This window comes from Netta rufina (assembly GCF_964035555.1).
Source record: "Netta rufina genome assembly, chromosome: 1".
Lineage (NCBI taxonomy): Eukaryota > Metazoa > Chordata > Aves > Anseriformes > Anatidae > Netta > Netta rufina.
The window spans coordinates 9,238,960-9,266,360 of record NC_140123.1 but is presented as its reverse complement, the minus strand read 5'-3'; the positions used below and the strand labels follow the sequence as shown (position 1 = coordinate 9,266,360).

The window sequence follows — 27,401 nt, the reverse complement described above, 5'->3', positions numbered from 1 at the left end:
TACAGAATCCTGTGGAAATGAGTTATTATGGAGGAATTTGAAAGTTTCATGTAATAATATGCTATTACTCAGCAGTATTTGGTATATTCATCTGCAAGACAGGATAAAATCCAAACACTACCTAACTCTATACATTTGAAATAATGTAAAGACATACAATTATTCAAACAAGTACAGGTTCAAAGAATTAGACAATGAGAAGAAGAGCGTGAAATTTTATTTAATTTATTTTTATTTTTTTAAAGGGATGGAAAAGATTGCTTCATTGTTAAAAGTGTTCACACAAAAATGTTCAAGAAATGACAAATAAAAGGATGAAGAAGTAGTTGTCTAAATGATTATATACAAAGTATCTGACATGATTCTGAGTGGTTGAGAACAATTTTTTTGATTCCTAGAGAAAGATACATAATCACAGTTAGAGCTGGGAAAAAAATACTCAGTGTACTAGTTTTCTGTCAGATTTGTCAAATTCTAAGTCTTTTAGAAGAAATTTAAGAAGTTGGTTTGTTGAAAAGTTTAATAGAAAGCTGTAAATGAATTGCTTTGATAAAATTGTTTTAATAATACCATATGGTTTCTATTTTGACATTTCACTTTCTTCACTGTTTTAGATGGTGTAAAATGATGATTTTTATAATGCATCATTTACCAAAATGTCTAAAAATTAGTACAAGTTTTCTGAAAATTTGTTTTCCCAAACACAATATATTTAAAAAGATCATGTTTTTGTTTTTTTTCTTTCATTTTGAACTAGAACAAATCCAAAGATGTGAATTTTTCTGGAGGACAGATATGCTGCTTTGCAAGTAGCTGTAGTCTAAACCCTTATAGAACAAATCATTTATGCTCTTGCTGCTTTTCCCCAAGTTTAGCTATTCAGGTGATTTTTACCTCTTTTCATGCTCTACAATTTTAAAAACAAAACCCCAAATTGTAGTTTTCAAGTCCTCATGTTGCTGATGAAAAGATGCAAATTAAACATTTTTTCACTACTGTATTGTAAAAAGCAATATGAGCAATAAAGTCCTTTTCGGTTACACTCCTTTGCATTTCATTTATTGAAATTATTATAAAAAGGCATTTGGTTTTGAAGTCCCCTTCTAAATTCATCATTAAAAAAACAAAACAAAACAAAACAACAACAACAACAACAAAAAAAAAAAAAACAGCCACCCAAAATCTAAGTCAACCTCCTTCTTATGCAATAATTTGAACTATTTGTTTATAAATTGTTTGGAAAGAACAGAGAGACTGGGAATACTTCTCTTTCAAAAGAAATACATATTGACAAGAAGCACAGATGTTTTCAATGCCCAGAGATGATAAGGATCTTGAAAAATCTGCATCTCAATCATGAGTATGCAATATCATTTGGTAGCACATTATAAAACGAGAAATCAGGTCAGATATTAAAATGGATGAAGATAACATTCTCACTCCTAAATGTTAATTAGAAATGCAGTAATCTAAATGATTCTGGAAGAGGATGCTCAGTTTAATGTTTGGAAAAAGTCTGTTTTAGAAAATTACTCACAAGTGGATGAAAAACAACCACCCAAAAATCTTTGGGTAATGAACACTCAAGCTCTTCTCAGTGGTGCCCAGTGACAGGACAAGAGGCAATGGGTGTAGACAAGAACACAAGACTTAAGGAAGCATTTCTGTTCTGTGGGGGTGATAGAGCACTGGCATGGGTTATCCAGAGAGGTTGTGGAGTCTCCTCCCATGGACTTTTGAAGTCCTGGGCCACATGCTCTGGGTATACCTGCCTGAGCAGGGCAAGTTCGACCAGATAGCCTTCAGAGAGCCCTTCCAACCTCAATCATTCTGTGATTCTTTTAAATGATGTTGCTGACATGATTCCCTGTATTAACCACAATGTAGTGAGGTATATGCCTTGAGTATCATGCATTGGTTTCTGTTTGCACATTGACATTTATGAAATTTTGAATTTTACTAATTTTTTCAAAAAGAGGGATAAATCACAGGTTGTGGTACTGTAACCCCATCTATACTTTTGTTCAGTAAATGTTTTTTTTCTACTGGTACTTACATGGTGTGAAAACTGAGAACTCGGGTCATGGTTTTGGATAAGCAAACATATCATGAAAAGGAGTTATCTTTAAAATAAAATTAAAAGATAAAAAATCTCCCTCTCTCTCTCTCTCAAAAAAAAGAAAAAGAAAAAGAAAAAGAAAAAGAAAAAGAAAAAGAAAAAGAAAAAGAAAAAGAAAAAGAAAAAGAAAAAGAAAAAGAAAAAGAAAAAGAAAAAGAAAAAGAAAAAGAAAAAGAAAAAGAAAAAGAAAAAGAAAAAGAAAAAAAGAAATCAAATTAGCAACAAGGGTAGCAGGAAAGTATATTCGTGTTGCTAAACCAAATGTTGATTCTTGTCTCAGGTGATCCGTAAAGGAGAAGTCAGTTGCTGTTGGACCTGCACCCCTTGTAAAGAGAATGAATACGTCTCTGATGAATACACATGCAAGGCCTGCCAGCTCGGCTCCTGGCCCAACGATGAACTTACAGGTAAATAGGTTATGGATGTGTTTATGTTGTCAATTAAAATGTTCATCTGTTAAGATGAAGAAACAAAAGCCATATGTAAGTGAATATCAGGACTGTTTCAATCAGATTGAGCTGAGGGATAAAACTGAAATTTGAATTAAGACTGGTATTTGTCATCTTGCCTTGAGATCCAGGAGTCTCATTAAATTGAGCTGCTCTCTAAAGGCATGAATTACTGGAGCTAGAAATAAAAAAATCTAATCCTGGTTTTGAATTCAAAGCTGTCCTAACACCAAATAGGTGATGTAGATCACAAGCTTCATCAAACAGGTAGAAAAAATGAGTTATCATTGGAAAAGTTATTAAGGGAGATGAGATTTTAGATGGTTTTATTTTCTTCCCAAGCAGGCACAAAAGAGTTGTGATATATCTCCTTTTTACTCTGAACTAGTAGTTGCAATTACTGCTTCTGTCAGTAGGAGTGCTCCAAACAGACAGTGCAGACTACACAGAAAGCTCAGGTTCACATTCTAGCTAGGCCATCCATCAGAATCCAAAATTCAACATTGCAGGGACCAGGCCTGGTCAAGCCTGGTTAATTTATGAAGGTCAACTATTGCAAACAGTCAACTCTTCAAACACCAGGACTCTTGTCTGACATGTGGCAGATCCCAGATCACATCTTTGTTTCAATGAGCACCTGAATTTTTGCCCAAAGTAGATCAACTAGATCAGCAGCTGCTAACTAGGTAAGGAGGGAAAGCTCTAAGTGCTTAATCTGATCAGCAGAGAGTCCAGTTCTGAAACATGGGTGATGGGAACTGCCCACTGACTCAGAGAATTTGGGGTAATTAGCCTGTATGAACTGTGCATAAGGCAAAGCAAAGAGAACAGCCACCAGGGTAGCCTTGGGGTTCAATGCTTTCTGCTGGTTACCTGGGGCACACAGGTCTTGGCCTCAGCCAAGGCATTAGTCTGGGCTTGTGGGAGGATTTACCTTTTGAAGGTAAATTTTGCCCTCAGGATGGAAGAGCAGGAGAAGGTGGCACTTTGAAAGGCCCTGTGGGATGAATCAACAATTTTCTACCTAGCTCTGGTTATTTTAAAGGAAAGTAGATATCTTTAGTCAAGCCAACTGCTTCGTATAATACATGTGCTGCTACATTTTGCAAACCATTCATCTGGCTTTAGACATGCATTTTATGTGTTGTCCTACGGGGACCAAAGCTGACACGCACACATAACCTCTTGGACATCAGTGCCAAGCAATGCTCCTCAGCAGATCTAGCCCTTGCTCTTCAGCCAGGAACAAATTCAGCAGACAGTATTTGGACACTGAACCCTGTTAAGCTTCCACGAGTACTGCTGTATACATTCCTGGTAACAGGACACCCACCATCATAGCTTCATGGCTCTGTAGTTCCCATCTAAATTACTGTTCACATGATGGCTGGATCTGGTCTTATTTAGCCTTGTATCAAAAACAGATTTTAAAAATTCTATTCCCTGTTTATCCATATAATATATTGAGCTGTACATTTTTATGATCATATTTATAGCCCCAACTTTTTCAGCTTGTAAAGAAACTGCCTCTCAGTCTAACCTTGTTTGCAGCATAAAATTTAGTAATACATGTGAATTAAAAGTGAGGAGAAGGAAGTGTACTTTGTATTCTAATTAGGAAAAAAATATATATATTAAAAAAATAAAAATGTTATTTTTACAAAGCATGCACCAGTCCCTTTGAAATATCCCTACATCTGATACTGCAGCAGTCCATGCCTCTTTGCTGCCAAATAAAGCCATATCTTAGGTTAGGTTAACTCCACAAGGCTACACATAAAAACTCTTTAGAGTAAGTCTTCCTTGCATTGTCACTTTCATATAAGAGTCCTGGTTTTGCATCTCCAGTAAATATATCATCCATGCAACTGAAAAGGCTTTCAATGTGGAGCAGCACCTCACTGTCTGCCAGAGATCTAAACTTGGATAAAAACATTTTTGGAATCCTTTCTTGGCTCACACAACAAAACATTACTTCATCTTTCTTGTGCTCAATGACCAGCATCACTTTTGTGCCACAAACATCAATATATTAAACAGGTAATGGCTAGGATGTTGCACACAGAAAGAAACAGAGTTTAGTGTTGTTTTTTTCAGCCACCTGTGGAATATCAGATGCAGGAGGGGAGAAGACAGAAGGGATGCAATATGTGTAGGAAAACAAAGTTGTTCTCAGAACAGAAAAAGAGCTGTGAGATCTCAAGTACAATAAGGCTTAGCAAGTCCAAAGGGAAAGACAAGTGGAAGGAAGAGTTTCTCTTGATTAAATCAGTTACTGGAAAATATGTCCATCTAGAAAAGAAGCTGAGGCTAGAAAGACAATGTTTAGCTGCCAATATTTTATTTCCTCTTAAATGTTTGTCTCATCCCTTGTGCACAAAATGTTCCCCAGGGCACAGGCTCTTCCTTGAACACAGACTTAATTCTCTTCCTTTTCTCCCCAGTCTACATATACCATCTCAAAATGAACTCCAAGTCCATTTCTTCCTCCTGCCTTAGTGTCAAGATGTATTTTTCAATCTACTGTAGCTCCCTTTCTTCCTCATGCATTGTGTTAAAAACACCCATACCTGACAGCACTACTTCACACAGGAGTCAACTAGGGTGGCTGAGCCATATTCAATTATAGCAGTAGAAACTCATGGTTTGACGTCCAGAATTATATGCTCACTTCTCCACTCTTCCTCATGGTGTTACTTTCACAGCAGAAGGAAAAGAAATGAATGCTAGGTGTATTTAGATGTAAATTAATTGATTTTCTTAACATCTCTGATCCAAATCTCAATGCAATGAATTTTTCAGTAGACTGATGAGGACAGCTTTTTGGTTCTGCAAGAAAAACAGCTTACTTTGAGGACATGACCTTCCGCATTCAGAAGGAGTACCTTGGGAAGACCAGACAGGCAAACCAGCAGTCCATAGCTTTGTCAGTGGCTGTAGGAACACTTTGCTCCAGTTATCTCTAGTGATTGTTTTAATGACAGTTTTAAGGGGAATTTGGGAGTGGAGGGGAGAGACAATTATTCCCTCTTTCTGTGATTCAGGGACAACACTCAACAATAACAGAAACAGTTTTGTCTAGTAACCTCAGGGATAACAAAGAAAGCAGATGATATTAATTAAGTGACATTTGGATTATCTACAGGCTATATTGCCATTTTCCTCACTCCTTGTGTACTCCAAATATGACGGTTATTTGATTTTCTTAATTAGATTCAAATGAACATAGGAGCTGAAGTATTTAACAGTTCCTGAAAAGTTTTCTTTGACGTTCATGGATAAGGCTATAGTCACAAAAATTATTGCGTTAAATTATTGTATTAGATGTTAAATTGCAGTCACAAATATATATTTTGCTATAGTCACTAAAGATTCTTTCACCTGACAAGATGCAATATGCCCACAACAGTAGCATTATTGATCTAAGCTTCTTATTTGAAAGTGCCAGGTGAGAACTGGAGCATCCAAACAATCCCTGAACAGAAAGGGATGAAAAAATGACAGCACCTCTAAGTGACACAGTCATTTCAGTGGGCTCTGAACACACTGGTTCTGTATCCTGTTCACAGCATGCTCTTTCCCAAGCCTAGGCTTGCACTGGTCTACACTGAGAAATGCAACGGAATGGCTCCCTCCAAGCATTGCGTGTGCTGTTAGTGAGATCAGCAGAAAACAGGTAGCTCCTTGAGCTCCAGGAGCCCTGGTGCACACTGCCCATGGGGCTAAGGGCAGGGGCAATATTCACATTGAAATATGGCACATCCTTGCAGGGGTTGGCTGCTTCTTCCTGCAACCTGCCCATCTGGGCTGTGATGTGTGGGGGGGTCTGAAGCCTGGATGTCTCATAAGTTCAGAACCTGAATGAAAAATAACATTCATATCTGTGCCTGAAATATTTTCCTAAAGTAAATGCTTGCTGCTGTGAAGTGGCTTTCTTCTATCACAGCTTGTAATAAAGTTATAACCATTGGTAATTTCAGCAATTGTCTGACAGTTGTGAGCATAAGGCAGAACACAATTTAGCCTGTGCTGACATTGATTTTTCTGCTGAAACATTATTAAGGTCCTGCTTTTGATCATAATTACTAAGACTATAATTCAGATGGAGGGTAGAAGAGGGACACTATTTTTTGTCAGGATGATTTCAGCATTATAGATACGCTTCAGAAGAGTTAAAATCTAATTTTCATCCTGAGCTTCCATGTCCTGCCTTTCCTTTTACTTTTTATTCCAAATGAAATATAGCCATTTCAGCAATTCCTTCTCACATCAGCCTGTTGGGAAAAAGCAGATGAGGATGAGTTAAGTGTTCAGGTAGCAATATTATGACCAGGACCTCTGTCTGTCATTTTCTCACTTCCCTTGTCATTGGATTTGTGGACTTTTCTTCCCTCAGTTTCTTGTTTCACGTAAGATAAGGACTTTAGATTCTGATCTATTTAAATTCCAAGTATCTAGCATGAGCCACACAGCACTTCATGCCAATGTGAGCTGGTTCAAGAATGTTGAGCTCAATGAACAGCTCTTAGAGGTTCCTGGGCTGGATGAAGGGGGACTTGTCAAGAAAGCCAGAAGGATCCACTTGTAATTGTTCCTTACATTATGGAAAGTTTGCTGATCATGACATATTCTGAACAAAACATTTAAAACTCATGAAGACAGCATTTTTTGGGGGTGAGATTTAAATCAAAACATTAGAGCTAACATATGGATGTACCAAATTGTTGCAATTCATCAGTTGTCACTCTGCACATTTCTTATTAAGGAATCATTCCTCATGTGATAGCAGAGAAACTTTAACTATTCATGGCCTTGCCTTTTGCTACAATGCAGAGTTAAATCGTTATAGTTGACTTGCTTGAAAATAAACCTCCTGAGATGCAGAGGCCCCAGCTGTTGTAGTTTAGGATGTGACAAATCCCAGCTCCTACTCTGCTGAGGATGCAGAAGAGACATGCTCAGCTCTTAGCCACACCCATTGACCATGCAAACCCACCTTCATGGATAGTAAATGTGCCAACCTAGGACCTGCAGCAGGTCCTAGCCAACACATGGTCACCTCTATATGCTTTCCTGTTTTAGCAATTATGAGAGGTCCCACCAGAACAAGACGAATAGCTATTGATTATAATATTTCAAATTCCCAAAGCTAAAGCCACCACAAGTTAGTAATGAAATGTTAAAAATGTCCCCTCTCAGAATAGCATGGCATCAATATACCTTAATAATGTGTGCTAAGCCCTATGTGGAGAATCTCTTTCAACTAAAAAGTTGCTATGTTGTTTAGGTTTTAGCCTTGGTGTTTGAACTCCTAATATTCATGAAAGAATCTGTGGAAAGCAAAGAAAAACAAGTATTATGTTAAGGTGTTTAACTCACTGTCCAGGATGCCTTAATCCACTAAAACATACAAAACAGCAGAATTTGCTGCTCATTTTTCCTCTCCATGTGCAGAGTCAGTGAACTTTAGTTCATAATGCTGACTTAAGGGATTTCACTTAAGGAAAGGAAGTGAATTCCTTTCACTTTGCAGAATGTATCCTATTCACAAGCCTTAGTTTGTAATGCTTACCTTTAGAACTAGTTTAATTATATATTTTATATTGCATACTACTAAAGTTATTTTCAAGATTTATTTATGGATGGTGAAGACACAGTAAAATCTTTTATGTGTCGAGGCTGTAATAACAAATTAAAACAATGTCAAATCCACAGAAAATGGGGACAATACCACAGTGCTTCACATCTGTGAACTCTTATCCCAGATGAACTAATTTTAAAGCAATATGAAAGACCATCTTCTTCTCTTGCTATTCACATGGATGAGTACCTTACTCCCACTGGCTATGTCTGGCTAGAGAAACATAGAGATAGTTTTATGCCAATTTTACTGGGGCTCTGGTCCCAGAAGCAGAACACTCCTGAGCACAAAGTACAACAGCTCTACACCTGCTCCAAATTGGACTGGCTCCTAACTGCCTTTCCAGAAGTGAAAGATTACCTTAGTACACTGCAGACCACAAGACAGGGCTGCTGGCTCTGTTCCACCTGGAGTTTATGAGCCAGCAAGGAGAGAAGACTTTGCAGGTGCTTGGAGATGTTGATGAAGTGTAAGAGCTGGGCTGTGGAGCAGAATCTTGTCTAAATGACCACTGAGTATACACTTATTTAGGAGATATCAATGAGCTCTTTTGTTAGTATTTTTCATCATTTGCCTTGGTATTATGTTGGTCATCAGCCCGATCTGAACAGTGACAATGCTGTTTTTCCATATGTCTTTTACTTAATCCAGTTGCCTCTTTCTGCAAAATGCTGTTAGAAATGATTAACTGCAAAACTGTTATATGAAAACCACACCAATCTTTGTTTTATAAAGAATATCTAACTCTTAAATTTTAATTAAAGAATAAATCATTGCATAGTTTAACATGCCCCTTTTCCCCTTGCAAAATACACCAAGTGATGGAGGGAGAAAAAAAAAAAAATCATCTCTTTTCTCAGGTATTTTATTAAGAGAAGGTAAAAGGGTAATAAAACAAGGAAGGCATGAAATAGTCTGAAAACAGTGAGAAATGCTTGGCTATGTTTCACCTCTGTTGCAGTGTTAGAAACTGTGCAAAAGTCAGACTCTATATCATTGTCTGCTTGTAAAGGCCAGTTGTCAGGTAAAAATGTTTTCTCTTCAAATTTCCTGTCCAAGAATCTATAGTAACATTAGAAGCTAGTAACAAATTGTTTCTCCAAAACATTTATTAAATTTTGGTGAATCTGGAAATGGATTTAGAGGTCACATTCATAAAACTTGTGGAAGAACCCACATGGGGTGTATCTTCACACACCAGAGTATGCTTTCTGGTATTCACCTTTCTCCCACTGGTATAAACTAATTTTAATGATGCCATTCCTGTGCTACATTAATCTTGATGAAGTCAGAATGAAATACCTTGTTGTCTCCCTCACTCTGTATAAGTAAACCCTTTAAAACCAAAAGGAGTCAAATAGATATTGTCAATGAATGCTCATGGGAGTGTTTCATGAAAATCTAAATGTCTTTGTTACATTAAGACATAGTGATAACTTTATTATTACAACAGAAAGCTTTTCACACCAAAGCAGTTAAAATACAAATGGAAAATTAATCTGCTTTCACTAAGAGCAAAATTTTGTTACTCTGAATTGACTGCAAAAGTATATCCTATAACTGCAGTAATGTCAAAGATTTAGTTACTCCAGTTCTTCTGATGTTTCTGCAGGAATGCAGAATTATTTGCCTTCTAATGTTGCCACAAAATCTATTGATTGTAACATTGTATTTTGGTTGCTTATATTTTTATAGTATTAATTGTATAGAAATATAGAATACAGAAATAATTAAATGACAGAAGATCTAATTGTAATATTAATATCATTTTCATTGAAAGATTTTAACATTAAGAATATCAGTTACAGCCTTGAAAATACTTTAAGCTCCACTGAAAATAAAAGGGAAGGACCAGACTTCTTTCATGTAGAAATTCTCCCCCAGAAATGATGCCTCCATTTATTCCTGATCATCAAGATATTGAGGTCCCAGACTCCCTAATTTATTTGGACTGGTTGATGTCCAGAGTACCCTCATTGCTGAGAATAGACAGGTAAAGGCCCAGCACTCCTTCCCCATAGGGAAAAAGTCCCTTACCACCACCCACCCTGAGACAGGCTGACCCCTTTCTGTCTAACCCAGCCAACAGCAAGCAATCTGATTGTTTAAGTCCTAAATTGTGAAGTCATTTGTAATTTGCATACCTCAATTTACCTTCTTTTTTTTGTTTTGTTTTGTTTTTGTTTTTGTTTTTGTTTTTGTTTTTTCTGTAGGTTGTGACCTCATCCCAGTCCAGTATCTCAGATGGGGTGATCCTGAACCAATTGCAGCAGTTGTTTTTGCATGCCTGGGTCTGCTGGCCACCTTGTTTGTTACAGCTATATTCATAATGTACCGTGATACTCCAGTGGTCAAATCATCCAGCCGAGAACTTTGCTATATCATTCTAGCTGGCATCTGCTTGGGTTACTTGTGCACTTTCTGTCTCATCGCAAAGCCTCAACAGATTTACTGTTATCTTCAACGAATTGGCATAGGTCTCTCCCCAGCTATGAGTTATTCTGCTCTAGTAACTAAAACCAACCGCATTGCAAGAATCCTGGCTGGCAGCAAGAAGAAAATTTGTACAAAGAAACCTAGGTTCATGAGTGCCTGTGCCCAACTGGTTATTGCATTTGTTTTGATATGTATACAATTAGGCATAATTATTGCCCTCTTTATAATGGAGCCACCTGATATAATGCATGATTACCCAAGCATCCGAGAGGTCTACCTGATTTGTAACACCACCAACTTGGGTGTTGTAACTCCCCTTGGATATAATGGATTATTAATTTTGAGTTGCACCTTTTATGCATTTAAGACAAGAAATGTCCCAGCTAATTTCAACGAAGCGAAGTATATTGCCTTTACAATGTATACCACCTGCATCATTTGGCTGGCTTTTGTGCCAATATATTTTGGAAGCAACTACAAGATAATCACCATGTGTTTCTCAGTGAGTCTGAGTGCCACGGTGGCCCTTGGCTGTATGTTTGTGCCCAAGGTCTATATCATCCTTGCTAAGCCTGAAAGGAATGTACGCAGCGCGTTCACCACATCGACTGTGGTCCGCATGCACGTAGGGGATGGAAAGTCATCTTCGGCTGCAAGCCGGTCAAGCAGCCTGGTGAACCTGTGGAAAAGAAGGGGATCATCTGGTGAAACCCTTAGGTAAAGTTTGCTACTGTGTGAGTGTGGGGAATTAACTATGTTCTTCTGAGAGTTAATTAATAATACAAATAGTGAAAAGACAAAGGGAGATATATTAATTCTGTTTGCCTCTGCACTGGGAGAAGAACAAGACCTCTCTCCCACATCTGTAAAAGATCCAAGGTCTGATTTAGTCAAAACGCTGTACAAAAGTTGGACACAGAGCAATGGGCAAACAATTACATTGATGGAAAAAAGGTCTGTATCAACCGTACACTTGTTGCAGGGAAGGAAACAAGATGTTAGGAGTTAAATATATATATATATATATATATATATATATAACTAATTGTCTTGTCCTTAAGCACTCTTGCAATCTCTTCCACTTGAATGAATTGCATAGTACCATATATTTCCTCTAGTCACAGCAGGACAACAATAGGGTTGCTGCTAATGCTGCACAATCAAGGTGGAGCAGTCAACACAAGTGGCATCATGAGCTACTCTCAGGCATCTGAGGATTTGTTTCATATGACTCTTCTGTTATGCCTTTACTTTCCTATTCCCTTGATTTTCCTTTCTTCTACCATCTCTTCCTGACTTTTCTTTTTGTCTTTACCTATCTTCTCTTCTTTATCTATCTTGATACCTTTTTCTATACTCATTTTCCTAACTCCATCAAATTCAGAAGTTCACAGGCCCCACTTTTGCTACCCTTCCTGACATTAACCAGATACCCCCTTGATAGATATTTCTTTGTTTCTTCCAAAGAAATTATCGGAATTCAGTGGTCATGAAGACAGCTTGTATGATCAGTATATATAAACTGCATTGAGTGAACACCAAAGAAAAAGGAGAATTCTTGAGTGCAAATATTGTGTAGCCTCATAGACACTGGAGCATAACCATCCTGGTGGTTCATTTTCATCTTTTGATTCCTTTCACTTTTGATATGGGTGGTACGGGGATGACTTGGGGTTATTTAATTGTTAACTTAAACTAGGAATTTGGCCTATATGAATTACAATGCAGGAAAACAGTCTTGTCATTCCTCAGCCATATATATCTTGCCTAGAAGTGACAGGTAGCTGTATTTCCTTCCTCAGAGAAATACACATGGATTTTAGGATTGATAATATGAATATTTCCAGACATGCCATTGTTCACAACGGGACTTATCATGGAACAAGGACAATTTATACTTCAATTTTTTTGTGAACCACAGTTTAGACCCTAGACAGGATTTTAATATTAACACCCAGAGGGCAGATTATGCCAAATGATGATTTGTTTCTGTGAGAACATTACTCATGATTCTCTTTCAGTGACTTTTAATTGGTACAGAAATGATCTATTTTTTACAAGATATTTAATGCTTATGATCTGTAAACAGTGTTATCTTCCAGTTCATTTACAGGTGCAGATTAAGATGTTGTTTCAAAATGATAAATTCTGTGCCAGTTTAAGTGATGGTTACAAAGGCTCTACAGCCTCTTTTTGTATACATGAATGACCTGAGAAATTCAGGCCAGAAGTCCTATAACCTAGCTGAAAGAGACATTCTTCATAATATATCCTCAACAGAAGGGCCTTCTTGCTCTGTGGGATCATTGTTATTTTCCCTCACTTTTGCTGCAGAGCTCATTTGCCATCTCACAAGTTTTTTATCCTGGGCAAGATGAAGTTTTAGATGATGGGAAGTACTTAGAGTTGGGAAGGATTTGTTTGTCATCTATTAAGACCCAGTTTTAAATGATATTGCTCTAAAATCTTTGTTTTATTCTGATGAGTAAGGAATGTAACTTGCTATTAAATACCCTTAAAGATATTTTCTTCTTTTTGAGGACTCTGTTTCCATTTCTTTATATGCCTCAATGTGTACATAATACCTGTAGTAGAGAGTTCTTAGTAAAACATAATAGATTGTAATTGGTAGTGATTTCTTTTTCATTAGCACCATCTTGGAAATAACTTCAGTCCTGAATAGCATTGAGTGTGTCAGATGTAGGTGTTTAAGAATGAAGAAGGACGAGGTTGATATATTGGCATATATACCTAGATATAAAAAACTGGAATGTTTCAGTTAAAACTTGGAGACAGGCTTTCATGCCGTCAGCAATGCTCATCAACACTAGAAACTGCAACAAAGGAAACACTTCTAAATGTATGTGTCTGAATTCTCAGCTGGTTAAACTATGATGGTACTAATGAGTTTATCTGTGCTTAGCCATTATGTGCCTGAAGTATTTGTGAATCCAAGAGGAAAATGATTCCATCAATTATGAGAAATACTTTAATCAATGCCTCTCTATTTACATAAAAGAAAATGAAACACAGTCCTGAAATATACTGAAAAAAATTAAATGCTGTTCAGGAATTCACCTATGTCTGATATTATCTCCAAGAAAGAACAGAAAGCTGCTTTCAGCTTCAATTCTGCTCACTGTAGAGCATGAGCAACCAGTGTCCAACCATTTTTCTAATGTTCAAACATTTTTATTTTTTTAAGTACACAAATTAATATCTTTCACAGTGTTATTCAGCATAGTGTTCAAAAGGTTGTCTGGATAGTTTTTCAGGTAAACACTGAAGTATTTAAAATCAAAGGAAATATGCAGTAGAGCTACATATTGTTTAAATAGCTTGAAGGGGGTTTATTTAAAAGAGAGTGAGTCAGTGTTGAATTTTAAAGAAATATGCTATTTAAATCACCAGTGCAGAGAGGGGCCCCTATCATTAGCATTTTACTTCTTGACACTAATTTATAGCAGTGTAGTATTGCATCAAATCATTGTCAAACAGATAATGCCAAGGCTCCATTCAGAGTTCTTACATCAGCTGAGAGATGACAGATAACAAGACTGTTTTTGCCTAAATAAGCAATACATCTGTTACAGTCCTAAATGACTTTTTCCATGGGGTGCTCTTCAATTAAGAAACTCAGACAAATTGTGGCTTGGAATGTATCTTCACAAACGAAGTCTGTAAAGGGGCAGGGTAAAGTGTTCTTTACCCAGTGAAATGAAAACTATTTCATGTAGGCTATTATGAATCAGCAGTACTCAGCAAAATATATTTTACCATCATTTCAAATCAAGGCTACCACAGTGGACATTAGTAGAAACAACACCACAAAGAAGCATCCTGAACACCACGTAGCTGGAGCGAAAGCCACACAACCTGTACGGAGAAGCATCTGTACTTCCTGCTTCCAGTTATCAGTCAATTTCATGGGGACTAGGAAGACCATAAATAATTTGAGAAAAAAATCTTCTTACCTTACGGTCCCAGAAATTGTTATCACATATGCTACACAGCTCTTTTCTCTGAAATACAGGCTGGCTCATCCTCTCCTCAATTCAAGTAACTCCATATCCTGGTAAGATAAGGAGTGTGTTTCTCCTACAAGAGCTGATAATATTGTATTTCTAGCAAGAGCTACACACCAGAAAGTCTCACTTACATTAATTTGGCCTGTGACATAAAACAGATGTTTCAGTGCTCCTTTTACATTTCTAATATTTTTGCCCTAAATTGCACACATCAGTTTAACTGCTGTAGGTGTTTGTTTCTTTAACATGTTGTTAAATGACCCAAACCACAGAATTTTCATTTTCCAAGCTTATGCTGTCCCTTTAAACACACACACATCTCCCTCCACCTGCAAAAGGCAAGTTTTCTTTCCTTTAAGGTAGGTAATTGCCTGTTCTGAGAAACACAAAGAAGTGTTAAAAACACACATAAACACTGTGTCTCTTCCACACATGACATTATTTCCAATCTTACCAATATTCTTTGCTGTGCCCTTCAAATTACTCCAAATTCTTCTCAGTGCAGCCCATGCCCATCCTCTTGAATTCTCCCACTGTTAGTTGTGGATGACACAGTGTTTCCTGCTCTTAACTTCTTCTGCTGGAGGTCTCCAAAACACCTTCAAGAACTGCTTAGTCACTTGAGCATCAAATTCTGAACAGCTCCAGCCTGTAACATGTTAAGGGAAAGACAAGAGGATCCTGGAATCCTTCTGTAGATCAAGCCATGACCTGGACACAGAGAGTGAAACTATTTAGGCAGTGAAGCAGAAACCTCTGAAAGAAGAGGTTCAGAAAACACCACTGTAATCCCAAAATAATTCTCTCTGCTTGAAGATTAGAGCCTTAATTCACGTTCCTCCCCATTTATTTATTTATTTTTTTTTTGCAGTGGCATTGAGAGACAGAAGAAATGAATTAAGGTGCTGCAGGATTTTTTTTTTAATTGCCAGTTGACCGTTCTCCCTGTGACAGTGTTGTTGACAGTCAAATTTCTTCTATTATTTCTGACTATTAATTTAAGCAAAGGACTGAGCATTACTTCTGATCTGTTAACCAAGCAGATAGATATGATCATTCAAAAGAAAAGAATCACCAGACTGTCAGATAGCGTTAGCTGTATTCAAAATACGTTTCCTGTACTATGCATACTTCCTCTATCCAGATGTGAAAAGCTCAGCTCCAGACAACAGAAAAGATGCACAGCTATTTCTGCAGCTTATCATACACACTTACCCCCATCAATCTACAGATCTCATTGAAATTAAAAATTAATAGCCCACTGTGGCAGTTTCTTTCCACATGGAATTACTAGTCCATGAGGTATTATTTCCTAAATAATTGAACAGAAATGTTAGTTGTCAAAGCAAATGAACTACACACTTACATGTATGTATATGTTAATGCCTTATCTTGCCCTGTAAAGAATTTTGTCACTCCACAGTGTGATTGCAGAACTGGGTGTTGTTCTTTTCATCTCTGAAGAAGTGATAGAACTGAAATCTTTCATTTGGGAGTGGGGTCCCCTTGCTCTGGTAAGCCAGTATTCACCCTCAGGTGAACCACTATAAATTCTACACTCATATAAATCACTATTAATTTTGGTTTTCCTTATTCAAAGTAGACAAAGATATTCACAACTTCACCAAAGAAGTACATGTCATTCAGAGTTTTTTTTTGTTTAGGTTTGTTTTTTTTTTTTTTTTTTTTTTTTTTTTTTTTTTTTCTCAAACATTATTTTGGAACAGTGGCAGCAGTGTGAGGGTCCACTATGATACCTGCCTTGCACAGGTATCATTCAGCTTCCAAGGCGCACAAGCTGTTGACAGCCATTTCCTGTCTCCTATGGGGACAAAGTGATGATAAAGGTAGGTTTACCCACTGAACTGGATTCAGCCTTGGACCACCAGTTGTTATAATTAGTATTTACACCAATATGTCCCAGACCATGCCATAATGAGGCATTTTGGGAACAGGTGTCTACCATTACATTATGCACTCTGTTTTCTGCAAGGAGCTACTATTATTTTTTCCCCATCTCTCTTCTATCTCTTCTCTCTCTTTTTGCCTCTTATGTCTGTCTATATCTGTTTTGTGACAATGCAAATGAGATGTTTTGATCTACAAAACAAGAAAATTGTGCTTGGATCCACCTAGAAGCTGCCATTTATGGTTTAAAAGTATTGCAGTTGAAGTACTACGTCATACATCAGAATGTCTTATCTCAGTATCAAAATATTGAAATGACCTTTTCAGAAGCCTGAATAAAAAATTCTCAAAACAAAACAAAATAAACAAACAAAAGCCACTAACAACAACAAAAGAACTGTTTTCTTTTCTACAGGAAAAAATTCAAACATTCAAAAAATTCTGAAACTTATAACAACTCATTTAAAACACTGAAAAAAAAAAAAAAAAAAAAAAGCTGAACTCAGGCTTGAACTTACTGGAGAACTAATCTTACCTGTTACAGAAAGTTCTGAAAGGTCTGACTATAACATTTTATTATTAAAATGTTTTTATTATTTTATTATTGATATTTTATATTATTATTAATAATAATTAAATAATATTGATATTATTGATATTCCATTTTATTATTGATATTCCAGCCAAATATTCTTGGAATAAACCTCTGACACTGTTATGTGCACTTTGCCAAGGGGCTCCAAGATACAGTCCATACAGTCTGCATGGCCTAGAAGTCAAATTTTGATTGGGAGTGTCACATCCATGAATAAGTAGATGGGTTGAAGCCCTGGCAACTGTCAAGCTGTAATCAAATGCTCTTATAGTAAATAATATGTGTATACGTACCAGAATGAGGAATTCTGACATAAATATAAGAGACTCAAATTCCCTGTAACACAGGGGATAAGATAAACTTCCTGAGAGATAAAACAGAGTGGTTATCTGACTTGAAGCTTTCAGACCTGTAAAAAAGATAGGAAACCTACAAACCTGATTTAGCTGAGTAGGAAAAAAAAAGTGTGTGTATGTTTTGGGGGGGGGGGGGGGGGGCTGAAATTTTGTTGAAAGCTGAAGCTGTCTGGCATTTAGAACATGCATACTCATTGAGAAAGATACTGATCGTAAATTTCTGCCACCGTATGTTCTATGGAAACACATTTCTTAAAGTACAAATACCAATTTTGTCTTTTATATGCAACATGAACGATTTCTTTGACACGTTTTGAATGATGATAGAAAGAATGTTAGAGTTTTCCTCCAAACTTAGTTGAGAAACTTTTTACTTACCAGGCTTTGTCAGGGCATGCATTATGGGTTATGGGTTAAGGGCCGAGAAACTCTTGGTGATCAGAGTGGTCTTATGATGCACTAACGCTCCATCAGGTCCATTGCCTGGCAAAACAAGAAAAACACAATGCTCCTTATCCACACATCAATATATAACAAATATATAATTGGTTCTGCCTTTTCTGCAAGTAGTTTCACTGGTTTTCTCACAGAAGTATGTAAGCGAGTATAGAAGAGGTGGTAACCTCCTAATATTGAGATCAAGACAGGCATATCACCTCCTATACAGAGCTGTATCAACAGCCTGTCAGCAATCCAGACAGGATGGATTGTTTTCCTCCTGAAGCCTGGTGGAACCATTCTGTCTTGAATAAAATATGCATTGATTGGAAAAGACAGTTATTTTCTAAGCTGGTGAAAAGAGCAGTGATTTTCAATGCCAAATGATGGCAGAGGAGAGATTCCAGACTGAGTCTAAAAGACCCGTACACTAAAATATACACTAAAAGAACGTTATGATTCTGGTTTTCTCTCAATGTTAAAAAAAAAAAAAAAAAAAAAAAAAAAGTATGTCAATGTTATTTGAAATCCTGAAGATTTATAGGATAAGCAAATAATTTCTTAATACATTAAATTATTTGAACTAACTCTTGTGTGTATGGTATGGAGTGTGTATGGAGTTGGGAGATCAATTTCATACATTATGTAATGTTATTAGAGAACAACAATTCACGTGAGTTGGAGGTCTGGCTCAAAGGGGATTGTTCTTATTTCTGAAATGAAATCTAACCATAACGATACTACAAAGTATTAGTTGGTCACTTCAGAGTCTTGCTAGAAGAGAATTTTGAGACATGCAGGAAAAAATCTTTGACTCTTTAGAGGAAGTTATTATTCATTTGACTGATTAGTCTGCATTTTTTAATGAATCATTTCCCAAATGAATCATTCTGACATATTTTAATCTAATATGCTACAGAAACTTGGATGGTGAGATTACTGAATGGTTTAAGTCGTTCATTTTTTCCATATTCTCCTGGTGTCTTTTTGAACAAGCTTGATGCTGTGATTAATTAAACTTCAAATATTGTGAGATGATTAAAGAATATTTTATGAAACTCAGTGAGAGGAATTAGGTCTGAAATATTTTGATGAATTGTTGCTAAAACATTCCCTCTGTACAATGAATTGGTATTCTTGACTGCCCTGATTACAATGAATTTTAATGTGTGTGCAGTGCTAGTGTTGTTGTTTTGAATTTATACACAACTTAAATTTAATTAAAATATTGATTGATTTATATAAATTGTTTGGCTGCATTGACTGAGCACATTGAGTATTCAAGCTTAATATTTGTAGTTATTTATATTATTAGGACAGTGTCCTCATCATTTTGAATCAAATACCATAGCTGAACTGTTCAAATTAAATTATAAACAATTCCCTGTCTACTCTTGCACAAATATGCTCTAGATGGCAAAATGCAGTCTCGTTAGTACTACAAAAAAAAAAAAATAAACAAAAAATAAAAAATTCAGGAATAGTGAAGATGGGACCAGCAACTTGTTTTCTTAAGAGGAAGAGCTGAGGAGTTTTCTATTTTTTAACAGCAGTGCCTACACATTTTTCTTTGTGTTTCATCTTCCAACCTGTCTCCTGAAATTCTGGTGACAAATAAATGTCACTCTATTCCATATTAATATTATCTTTGTCGCTCATGCTGAAGAATATGACAGACAAGCCATGCATATGGTCTCATGTCCATTTTGCAAGCAGGATGTAAATTCTGTTGCACACTACCATCTGGCCTGAACACAGGTTTTTCTGTGAAAGGAACTTCTGGTTCTTTCCAGATCAAAATTTTGCATGAACTGTCAATTATTTAATCTGATAAACAGAAGACTAAGACTTCTAGCCTAGGTCCAGACAAGACATATGTCAGTATGAAAATGCTTGTATGAGTTATAAATATGGTATTTGTACTTGAATACTGGAATTTGGTATAGAGAGGTAGTGGAGATGGAATATCAGCTGATTTAGAACTGTTTCTGATTACAAACATTTTCTAAAAACTGCAATTGAAATTCAAGCCAGGGGGTTGCTAAAATATATAAAAACACTACACTTCAGAATCCAGAAAAGATGCAAAACGTTAGAAAACAAAATATAAATATATGAGTCAATATATGAAATACACAGGATAGCATAATGGATTGAATTGATAAAAAACATCAGAAAAGAGAAACACCTTTCTTATAAGCCAACAAATTTTAAAAATATCATCTTAAAAACGTGATATTTGCCTCTGCAAAGTGGGGCCCCATCCATCTACTTCACAAATCTGGGGAAGTTTCTAACATTTACAGTGTTTCAAAGCAAATGAAGTATATCTTTCTTTTTCAACGTGAAGAATGAATTAATGAATAAAGTAATGAGACCTTTCTACGGCATCTGTAGTTACATAAACCTTACAAAAGGCAGGACAGAAATTCAATGTAGTGAATACATTAAGCATAACAACAATTTTTGTGTACATAATATGCTAATGTACAGAAATTCTATAAAATTATTTGTCCAACATCACAGAAATATCCATTTTGGAGGAAGGGAAATAAACATACCGGCAATATTTTATTATTGGACTATTCTTCTTCCCCTAATTCATTATAAAGCTCTGTATAGCACACCATCAAAAAACTCATCTTTATTCACCAGTTGAAATTACATAAGCAATTTCTTAATTAGAATAATCTTTAAAAAAAAGGAAAAAGAAGAAAAAATAAAAAGATTCTGCTACTCTTGAAACGAAAAAAAAATATACATTTTCTTTAAAGTATTGTTCTTGCTGAAACTGTGCAATTAAGCAAATAATATTTACATGCTGATTTTTTTTTTTAAAGAAACAATCAAAAAGTGTCATATTTAATAATATACAACTATTCATGATATAGATGGGAAAATGCCCATAATAAACTTAGACCTCTTTAAAATCGTTCAGTGCAATGTAGTACAATATCAAAGTAGCATGACCTGTCTTGCAGAATGATTTTTCAAGAACGGTGTGTTTGCAGTTCAAAGGAGCAACAATGCTAGGTATCCTTCATAGTCCATTCTTTACCCATTTATGATGAAAATTTAATACACTTTTTTTTTTTTTTTTTTTTTTTTAATCTAGTCTAAAGGTCAGCCCTAACTCTGCTGCTATGAAATGCAAGACCTTTGTTGTTTCTTAATAACAATGCCAGGTAATAGTGCAGGTGAAAAATACTACTTATACATAAAATTTTACATACATAACTGGGCCTGGAAAAGTGGACAGGTTTGTAACATTCAGCTGTCTGTCCAAGTACCAGGCATAACTGCACTGAAAAAAAAATAAATCAGTAAAAGCAATGGAAACCAGAGACAATATTTCATCAATGCACTATTAAGCTTTCTGAATCCCCACTCCTCTCTTCTTTCCTCTCCTCTCCTCTATTAATTTCCCTTTTCAGGGATTTAAAAAGTCTTGCTTCAGTTTCATTCCAAAATAGAGAAAAACAGTTTTGGGGTTGAAATAATAAATATCACCTGTTTTTATTACTGTTAACTTATGGGGAAAAACATGATTCAGAAAGAGTATTAGTATAGTCTAATTAGTATTAGTATTAGTCTAGTATTAGTAATTAGTCTATAGAGTATTAGTATTAGTCTAATACTTAAGTATTAGACACTTATACCATGCTCAGTATCTCAGACCAAAACCTGTAATCTTAATAATTAACAAGACCCTTAGGAATTAATAAGTGCAATGTTGAACTTATGTCCCCAGTACAGGATTAGCCCTTGCCCTACAGTCAGATTTGGCTCTACTTTCTCTGTCCTGTTAAATGTTCCCATGGAAATGTCACTTTTTCCACCCTTGCAAAGTACAATTTCATGGAGACATTGCTCCTACCTTGCAGTAGAAAAATCCTGTTGACCAAACCTACTCTTTTCCTCTGGGTCTAAACAGTGCCAAGTACACATTTGGTGTTCAATAAATACATTTCTGCATATCATTATGAGATTGCATTTGAAATATGAACTGATGATAGTTCTCCTCCTACACAAGAAATTAGATTTGCTTAGCACTACATTCAATATATATATATCCAGGATGCCAACACCTGTCTCTAAAGTGAAGACATAGCCTAAAGAGATCAAAAATAGTCCATATTCAAAGACTATGTAAAACACTCATTAATACATGGACTCACACCTTCACTGAAAAAATAAAAAATATAAAAGTAGGGGGAAACATATCAAGAGATCTAAACATGGTTTCTAAAGCATTGCAATAGATGACTATTGGTATCACTGAGTATGTTGATTCCACCCTTACTTCCCATAATATCCATTAATTTTGGTCTACAAGATGAGTTTTGGTGGAAGGTGAAGGTGACAAGGAGAAGATGTAATGGTTCCTCAAATCTGAGCAGTCATACTTGTGTTTCCTTCTAATATGTTCACCGAGTATTGCCAAAGCTCAGGCAATACAGACATTGCTTCTCTTAGCGCAGGACTGAGTTTAATTCTCTCTCCTGACCCCTTCTAGAAAGTGCAGAGCACTGCTCTGTAAAACAGAGTAGGTTTCCAAAGTGTTTGGTGATAAAGCACTGCAGTGATTGAATTACTGGGAATTAATTCTCTACTTTCTTGTAACTGATACACTCACAAAACATATTGGGGTGCATCATTAAAGATTTCTTCTGAGGACAACTCACCTCTGTGAAAATAAATAAATAAATAAAAAGATTAAAAACAACAAAATGAAACAACTTGCAACTCCATGCCCACAGATGAACAAACAAGCAAGCAAACATAAAAAATACAAAAAAAAAAAAAAAAAAAAGAGCCTAAGAACTTTTCATAGACTTCAACAGAACTTAGCTGCATTTGCTCCTGAACTGTTTTTTGCACAGACACAAAGTCCTGTCTCTCTTCTAACCAATACACAGTCCTGGAACTAACCCTAAGAAAAGAAATCCATTCTCACAAACACAGCTCACACTGCAGTGTTTTATGCCTCCCCCATATGGCAGGTGAAATGCAAAATCATTCTAATGTTAGCATTTGATATGACAACTGGAAACAAATGTTTCAGGGTGTTTTTGTTTTTGTTTTTTTTTGTTTGTTTGTTTGTTTTTGGGGGGGTGGTTGTTTATCTTTTTTTCTTTTTTAGTCTCATACTCCTCATATTAAATAATTTAAAGTTATTTGTTTTAACAACCAAGAGGGGGACAAACTACATTGACATTTTTCTGATACAAGACATTCTGGGGCAAATTATGACCTTTATCTGTTCTGAATGCTGAAAACCCTTTTTATGCAGAACCTCTGGTATCTCTTTCCAGAGATGCACTTTCCACAGTAGGAAGGTTGATTAGAGCTTGGTCACTGCTTTCATAATTAGATGAGTATTGAGCACTGATTGTCATGAAACACAGTTACTTCAGGGCAGTTTGTGACAACATATTTCTTCTGATGATTAATTTGCTCCAGTGAATAGCAAAACTTGAGACATTCATAGCAATCTCTCTGAGAACAATCCTGCTGACTTGCACGGCAGTGAAATTTATGGTGGTGACTGGGGAATGGGGTATTTTTTTATCTGTTTCACAAGCATCTCAACCAGGGTTTTGTTTCAGAATGGATTACCATGGACTTACCTCTTCTTCCTTCTGTTGGCTACTTTTTTAGAATTCTGCTTATTGTGAGCATTTAGGTTCTCCAAATCCCTTTTCTTAGTCACACCTTTTCCTCCTTCTGTCTTTTTGAGTACAAAGCATCTCTTTTGCTTAACAGGTCTGAATGTAACTGTGTTTTCTTCCTGCTCTTCCTAAACTCTACCTTCTTTGACATCTAAACTTCACACCATCTTTATCTCCTTTCTTTCCTATGAAGTTTTCACACATTCTTTTCTCTTTGCTCTTTCTCTCTTGTTACCTCAATTGAATTTGTATGATGCAGTTTGACTTCCTTTGTATTTTCAGTGAATTTTTCTACTCTCTAAGTCCGTCCGCTTTTTCCTCTGCTCTAGGAATCAACTTCCATTTATTATGTATGTGTCCTGCGTGAGCATCATACCTATTTGGGAGTACTGCACATACCGCCCTGTGGATTGACTTAAAACCCTTGATAGCCAGTCTGCAAAGCTCCTGTTGTTCCTTCTTTCAGTAAGGTTATAATTTGTAAATGAAAGGACTTCTCTGCACTGAGCACATCTCACTTTACTGTCTCCAGTTCACTCTCAGGTTCACTAAGCTTCTTCCTCAGTTATTTATACAATATACACTACCTCTGAGGATCTCCTATAATTGCATCCAAAGTTAAGACTTTGTGTTCACTCAAGATATTTCTCTTTTTCAGGATTGTTGTCTTCAAGGTACTTTTTGTTATCTAGATCAGGTTAACGGACAAGGAATAAATAAACCATTTAGTCTGTCATGTTAGCAGTGTTAAACCAAACTGACTTCTTCCCACAGAATTTTGTTAAATACCCGTGATGAAGTTTATAGCATGTGGGAATGAAATATCACAAACAACTTTTTGAGAAGTGATCTGCTGCACGCTTTTTGCCTAAACTTTACTAAAGCATTTGACTAGATATTTCAACACATAGCACAGGAATTTGCACAATTAAGATGAAAATCACCACTGGGAAGAGAGCCAGCATAAGATCTCTGCAATATTCATATCCCATTTAAGTGCTCAGAGAGTAAATGATGACCAGATCTTATCTTGGTATCTGATCCAGGGATTAATTAAATCCTCAAGTATTAAATTGTTTATCCAAGTACTATTTTTTTTTTTTTATCCAAGTTTAAGGTATGGTATTTAAGGCTTTCATAGTACCGCACTGGGCTCTAACACTGGTATTGTTTTCACTTGACTTCATATCTGTCTTAAAAGTCATCTAGCCTCGTTTTATTGCAAATGGAGAATTAAAGGCCCTTTCGTGACATAAACTGTGAGCCCACCCAAATTTTAGCCAAGCAGTCAACCACAATGGTGTTTGCTTTGGCAAGCAGAGGAAGAAGACAAGTGTTACAGACGTGGAGTATCAGAGAAAGAGAATAAGTTAAAATTGAGAATGTGGCCATCAGTTGATTTCTCACTGCTCCTTAATTTGTGTTGTTTGGCTCAAACTACTGGCCTTTACATGCTGGTCTAACTCCAAAAAAATTGTTATACACAAAAGGTTACTGTGCCATTTATTATGTAGAATTTTTTAGCTCTTCCAATATGCATATATTTGGATAAATGGTGAGCACCTCTCCTTCATAGCCCTGTTTGCTTTAGCACAGGTCTGGTGAGCTATTGTATCGCTCCCACAGCTGCTTTGCACTATATCTCACCACTGCCACAGTAACATTCATGTGCATGGCCCTTTGCACAGCAGCTGTCACAGAAAGCTGAGCACACAATCACTTCTTTCTGTTTGCTCCTGTTGTTGTCGTGATTTATTAGGTACAAAGGCAGGAGACTGGCCCCGCACAAGTCGGAAATAGAATGTTTCACCCCAAAAGGGAGTATGGGGAATGGTGGGAGAGCTACAATGACCAGGTAAGCCAAAAGCAAGTGGCCTTAGGTCAGTGTGATATGTCTGTGAACAAGAGGAACAGCCCTGGGACAATGACAGCCCAGATCCTCTCTGTAATTCCTGTGCATCCCATATAGTATGTCTAAAAAGAAAAAGAAAAAAAGTATCTAAAAGAAAACACATGGCCACTGCTGATTTCTGTGTTTCATCTGACTGCAAAAAACCTGCACCATGTTCATTTGAGTGATGCAAACCACGTGTCCTGTGTGATGTTGTCATAATATGGTGCTTTTGGGAGGAGAAACCACACCTGACCCAGTAGGACAGATAAAGAGAGACAGTATTCAAACATCAACAGCTCCAGTGCCCCTTTAAAATGGTGGCCTCATAACATATTAGGGACTATAATTTGTCTAATCATCAGTGCTCATAAAAAGAAAACAAGATTGATGAAAATGTTTTCAAAATGAAAATGTTGGTTCTTCCCAGTCAAAATGTCTTGTGGGAAAGTGCTAAGTAATACAGTGGTTCTAAGGAAAGGTTTCAAACACATTTTAAATAGAGCTCAGAACATATTTTTCAAAACTTTCTCCACTTAATCTAATTTAAATATTTATTTTTGATTTAGACATATGTTGGATAACATTATACGTTAATGCTGTGACTTTAATGAATATTATGTACTACATTTTTAAGTGTTCCTGGGATGAACCATTTTAATATGGACATTTTTATGTTTTTGTAATGAATATTTTGCACAATTTAGTTCTATGAAATATTTGGAGGTTTCAACTGTCCATCTCATTTTGAGTCCAGTCAGATTTCTAAATGTTTGACTCTACCATAGGACAGAAAATCCATTTCTCCATACATCTCCTTTAAAAAAAATGAATAAGCTACTTGTGTCACAGCTGGTTGTAAACCTAAATAAGGGTATCAAAAAGTGATACTCTTAATAAGCATTGTATCTCTGTGTTGCATTCTACTACAAGTTAAAAACATTTGCTTTACTGTTTATTAAAAGATCTTTATTGACCCCTGCAAGGTTTTTGTAAATGCATCCATTGAGCACAGTTTGACCAAATTATACCTTTATTTTTCCCAAGTGTTACATCACAGGTGGATTTTATCACTGTAGGAGGGTGTTCAGTGAAACACTCACGGTGTTACATTCCCCTAGGGTGCAACTATATCCACTCATGTACATAAGGCTATCAGCTATAATGCCACTTACCACACACCTGGGGGATTCCTGCCATTTAAGTAACATCAGGAATGTTCATAATTATGTGGTGTACCAAATGTATACAGCCCTGCTACTTTTTGTCAGCTGGGATTCTGTTTCTTGTCTGTGTGATGTCTAGATTTTTTTTTTTTTTCCTACATTGCATTGCCTTTGGTGATAATTATTCTTCCTTTTAAAGTTATCTGGAGTTACTATATAACAGAATTTTGTAGATCAGAAATGTACATGTCAAACAACTGTATTTCATTGTACAGTATTCAGCTTTGTTTTTCCCGGCCATATATAAACACTTGAAAAACTTCTTTTTTATATTTTATATCTTCACAGTGAAGAATCTGTTTGCATTCCAGAGAGTAATCGGTCTGAGTCAAGTAGAGATGAGAAAGAGGTTCCCGTTAAAGAGGATGCCCTAACAGGCAAAAAGACTGGAAACTGTGTCAGTCTAATAGTGCCACAGCAAGACTGTCAGCTGCAAGACCTACTCAAACAGTTAAGAATATGTGCTGCTTAACAGAGAGTGCAATTGCATTTGATGGCTGTGTTATGTTGTCTCCAGCCATAGTGTCCTGGCCAGTGGTCCTGTCAAATTTTGTGAGCTCAGTAAAGTTGCCACTGAGTAGCCTAGGAACCTCCCAGAGAGAACACAGATGTTTCAGGAAGGAAAGTAGGTGCAGATCTTCT

At 36.3% G+C, this 27,401-nt stretch overlaps 1 protein-coding gene across 3 annotated transcripts in view; it reads left to right on the top strand.

The window, feature by feature from the left end:
* The window catches only part of GRM5 (glutamate metabotropic receptor 5), a gene marked incomplete at both ends in the record, with an annotated part of 269,036 nt that overhangs the window by 231,785 nt on the left and 9,850 nt on the right, over positions 1 to 27,401 (top strand). The window contains 4 exons of one of the 3 annotated variants that reach the window (XM_084292097.1): positions 2,400 to 2,526; positions 10,423 to 11,362; positions 25,402 to 25,497; positions 27,048 to 27,209. In XM_084292097.1, the coding sequence (XP_084148223.1) occupies positions 2,400 to 2,526; positions 10,423 to 11,362; positions 25,402 to 25,497; positions 27,048 to 27,209 (1,325 nt within the window). The remainder of the gene's footprint in view (positions 1 to 2,399; positions 2,527 to 10,422; positions 11,363 to 25,401; positions 25,498 to 27,047; positions 27,210 to 27,401) is intronic. The other 2 variants (XM_084292098.1, XM_084292099.1) reach the window with 2 other exon arrangements.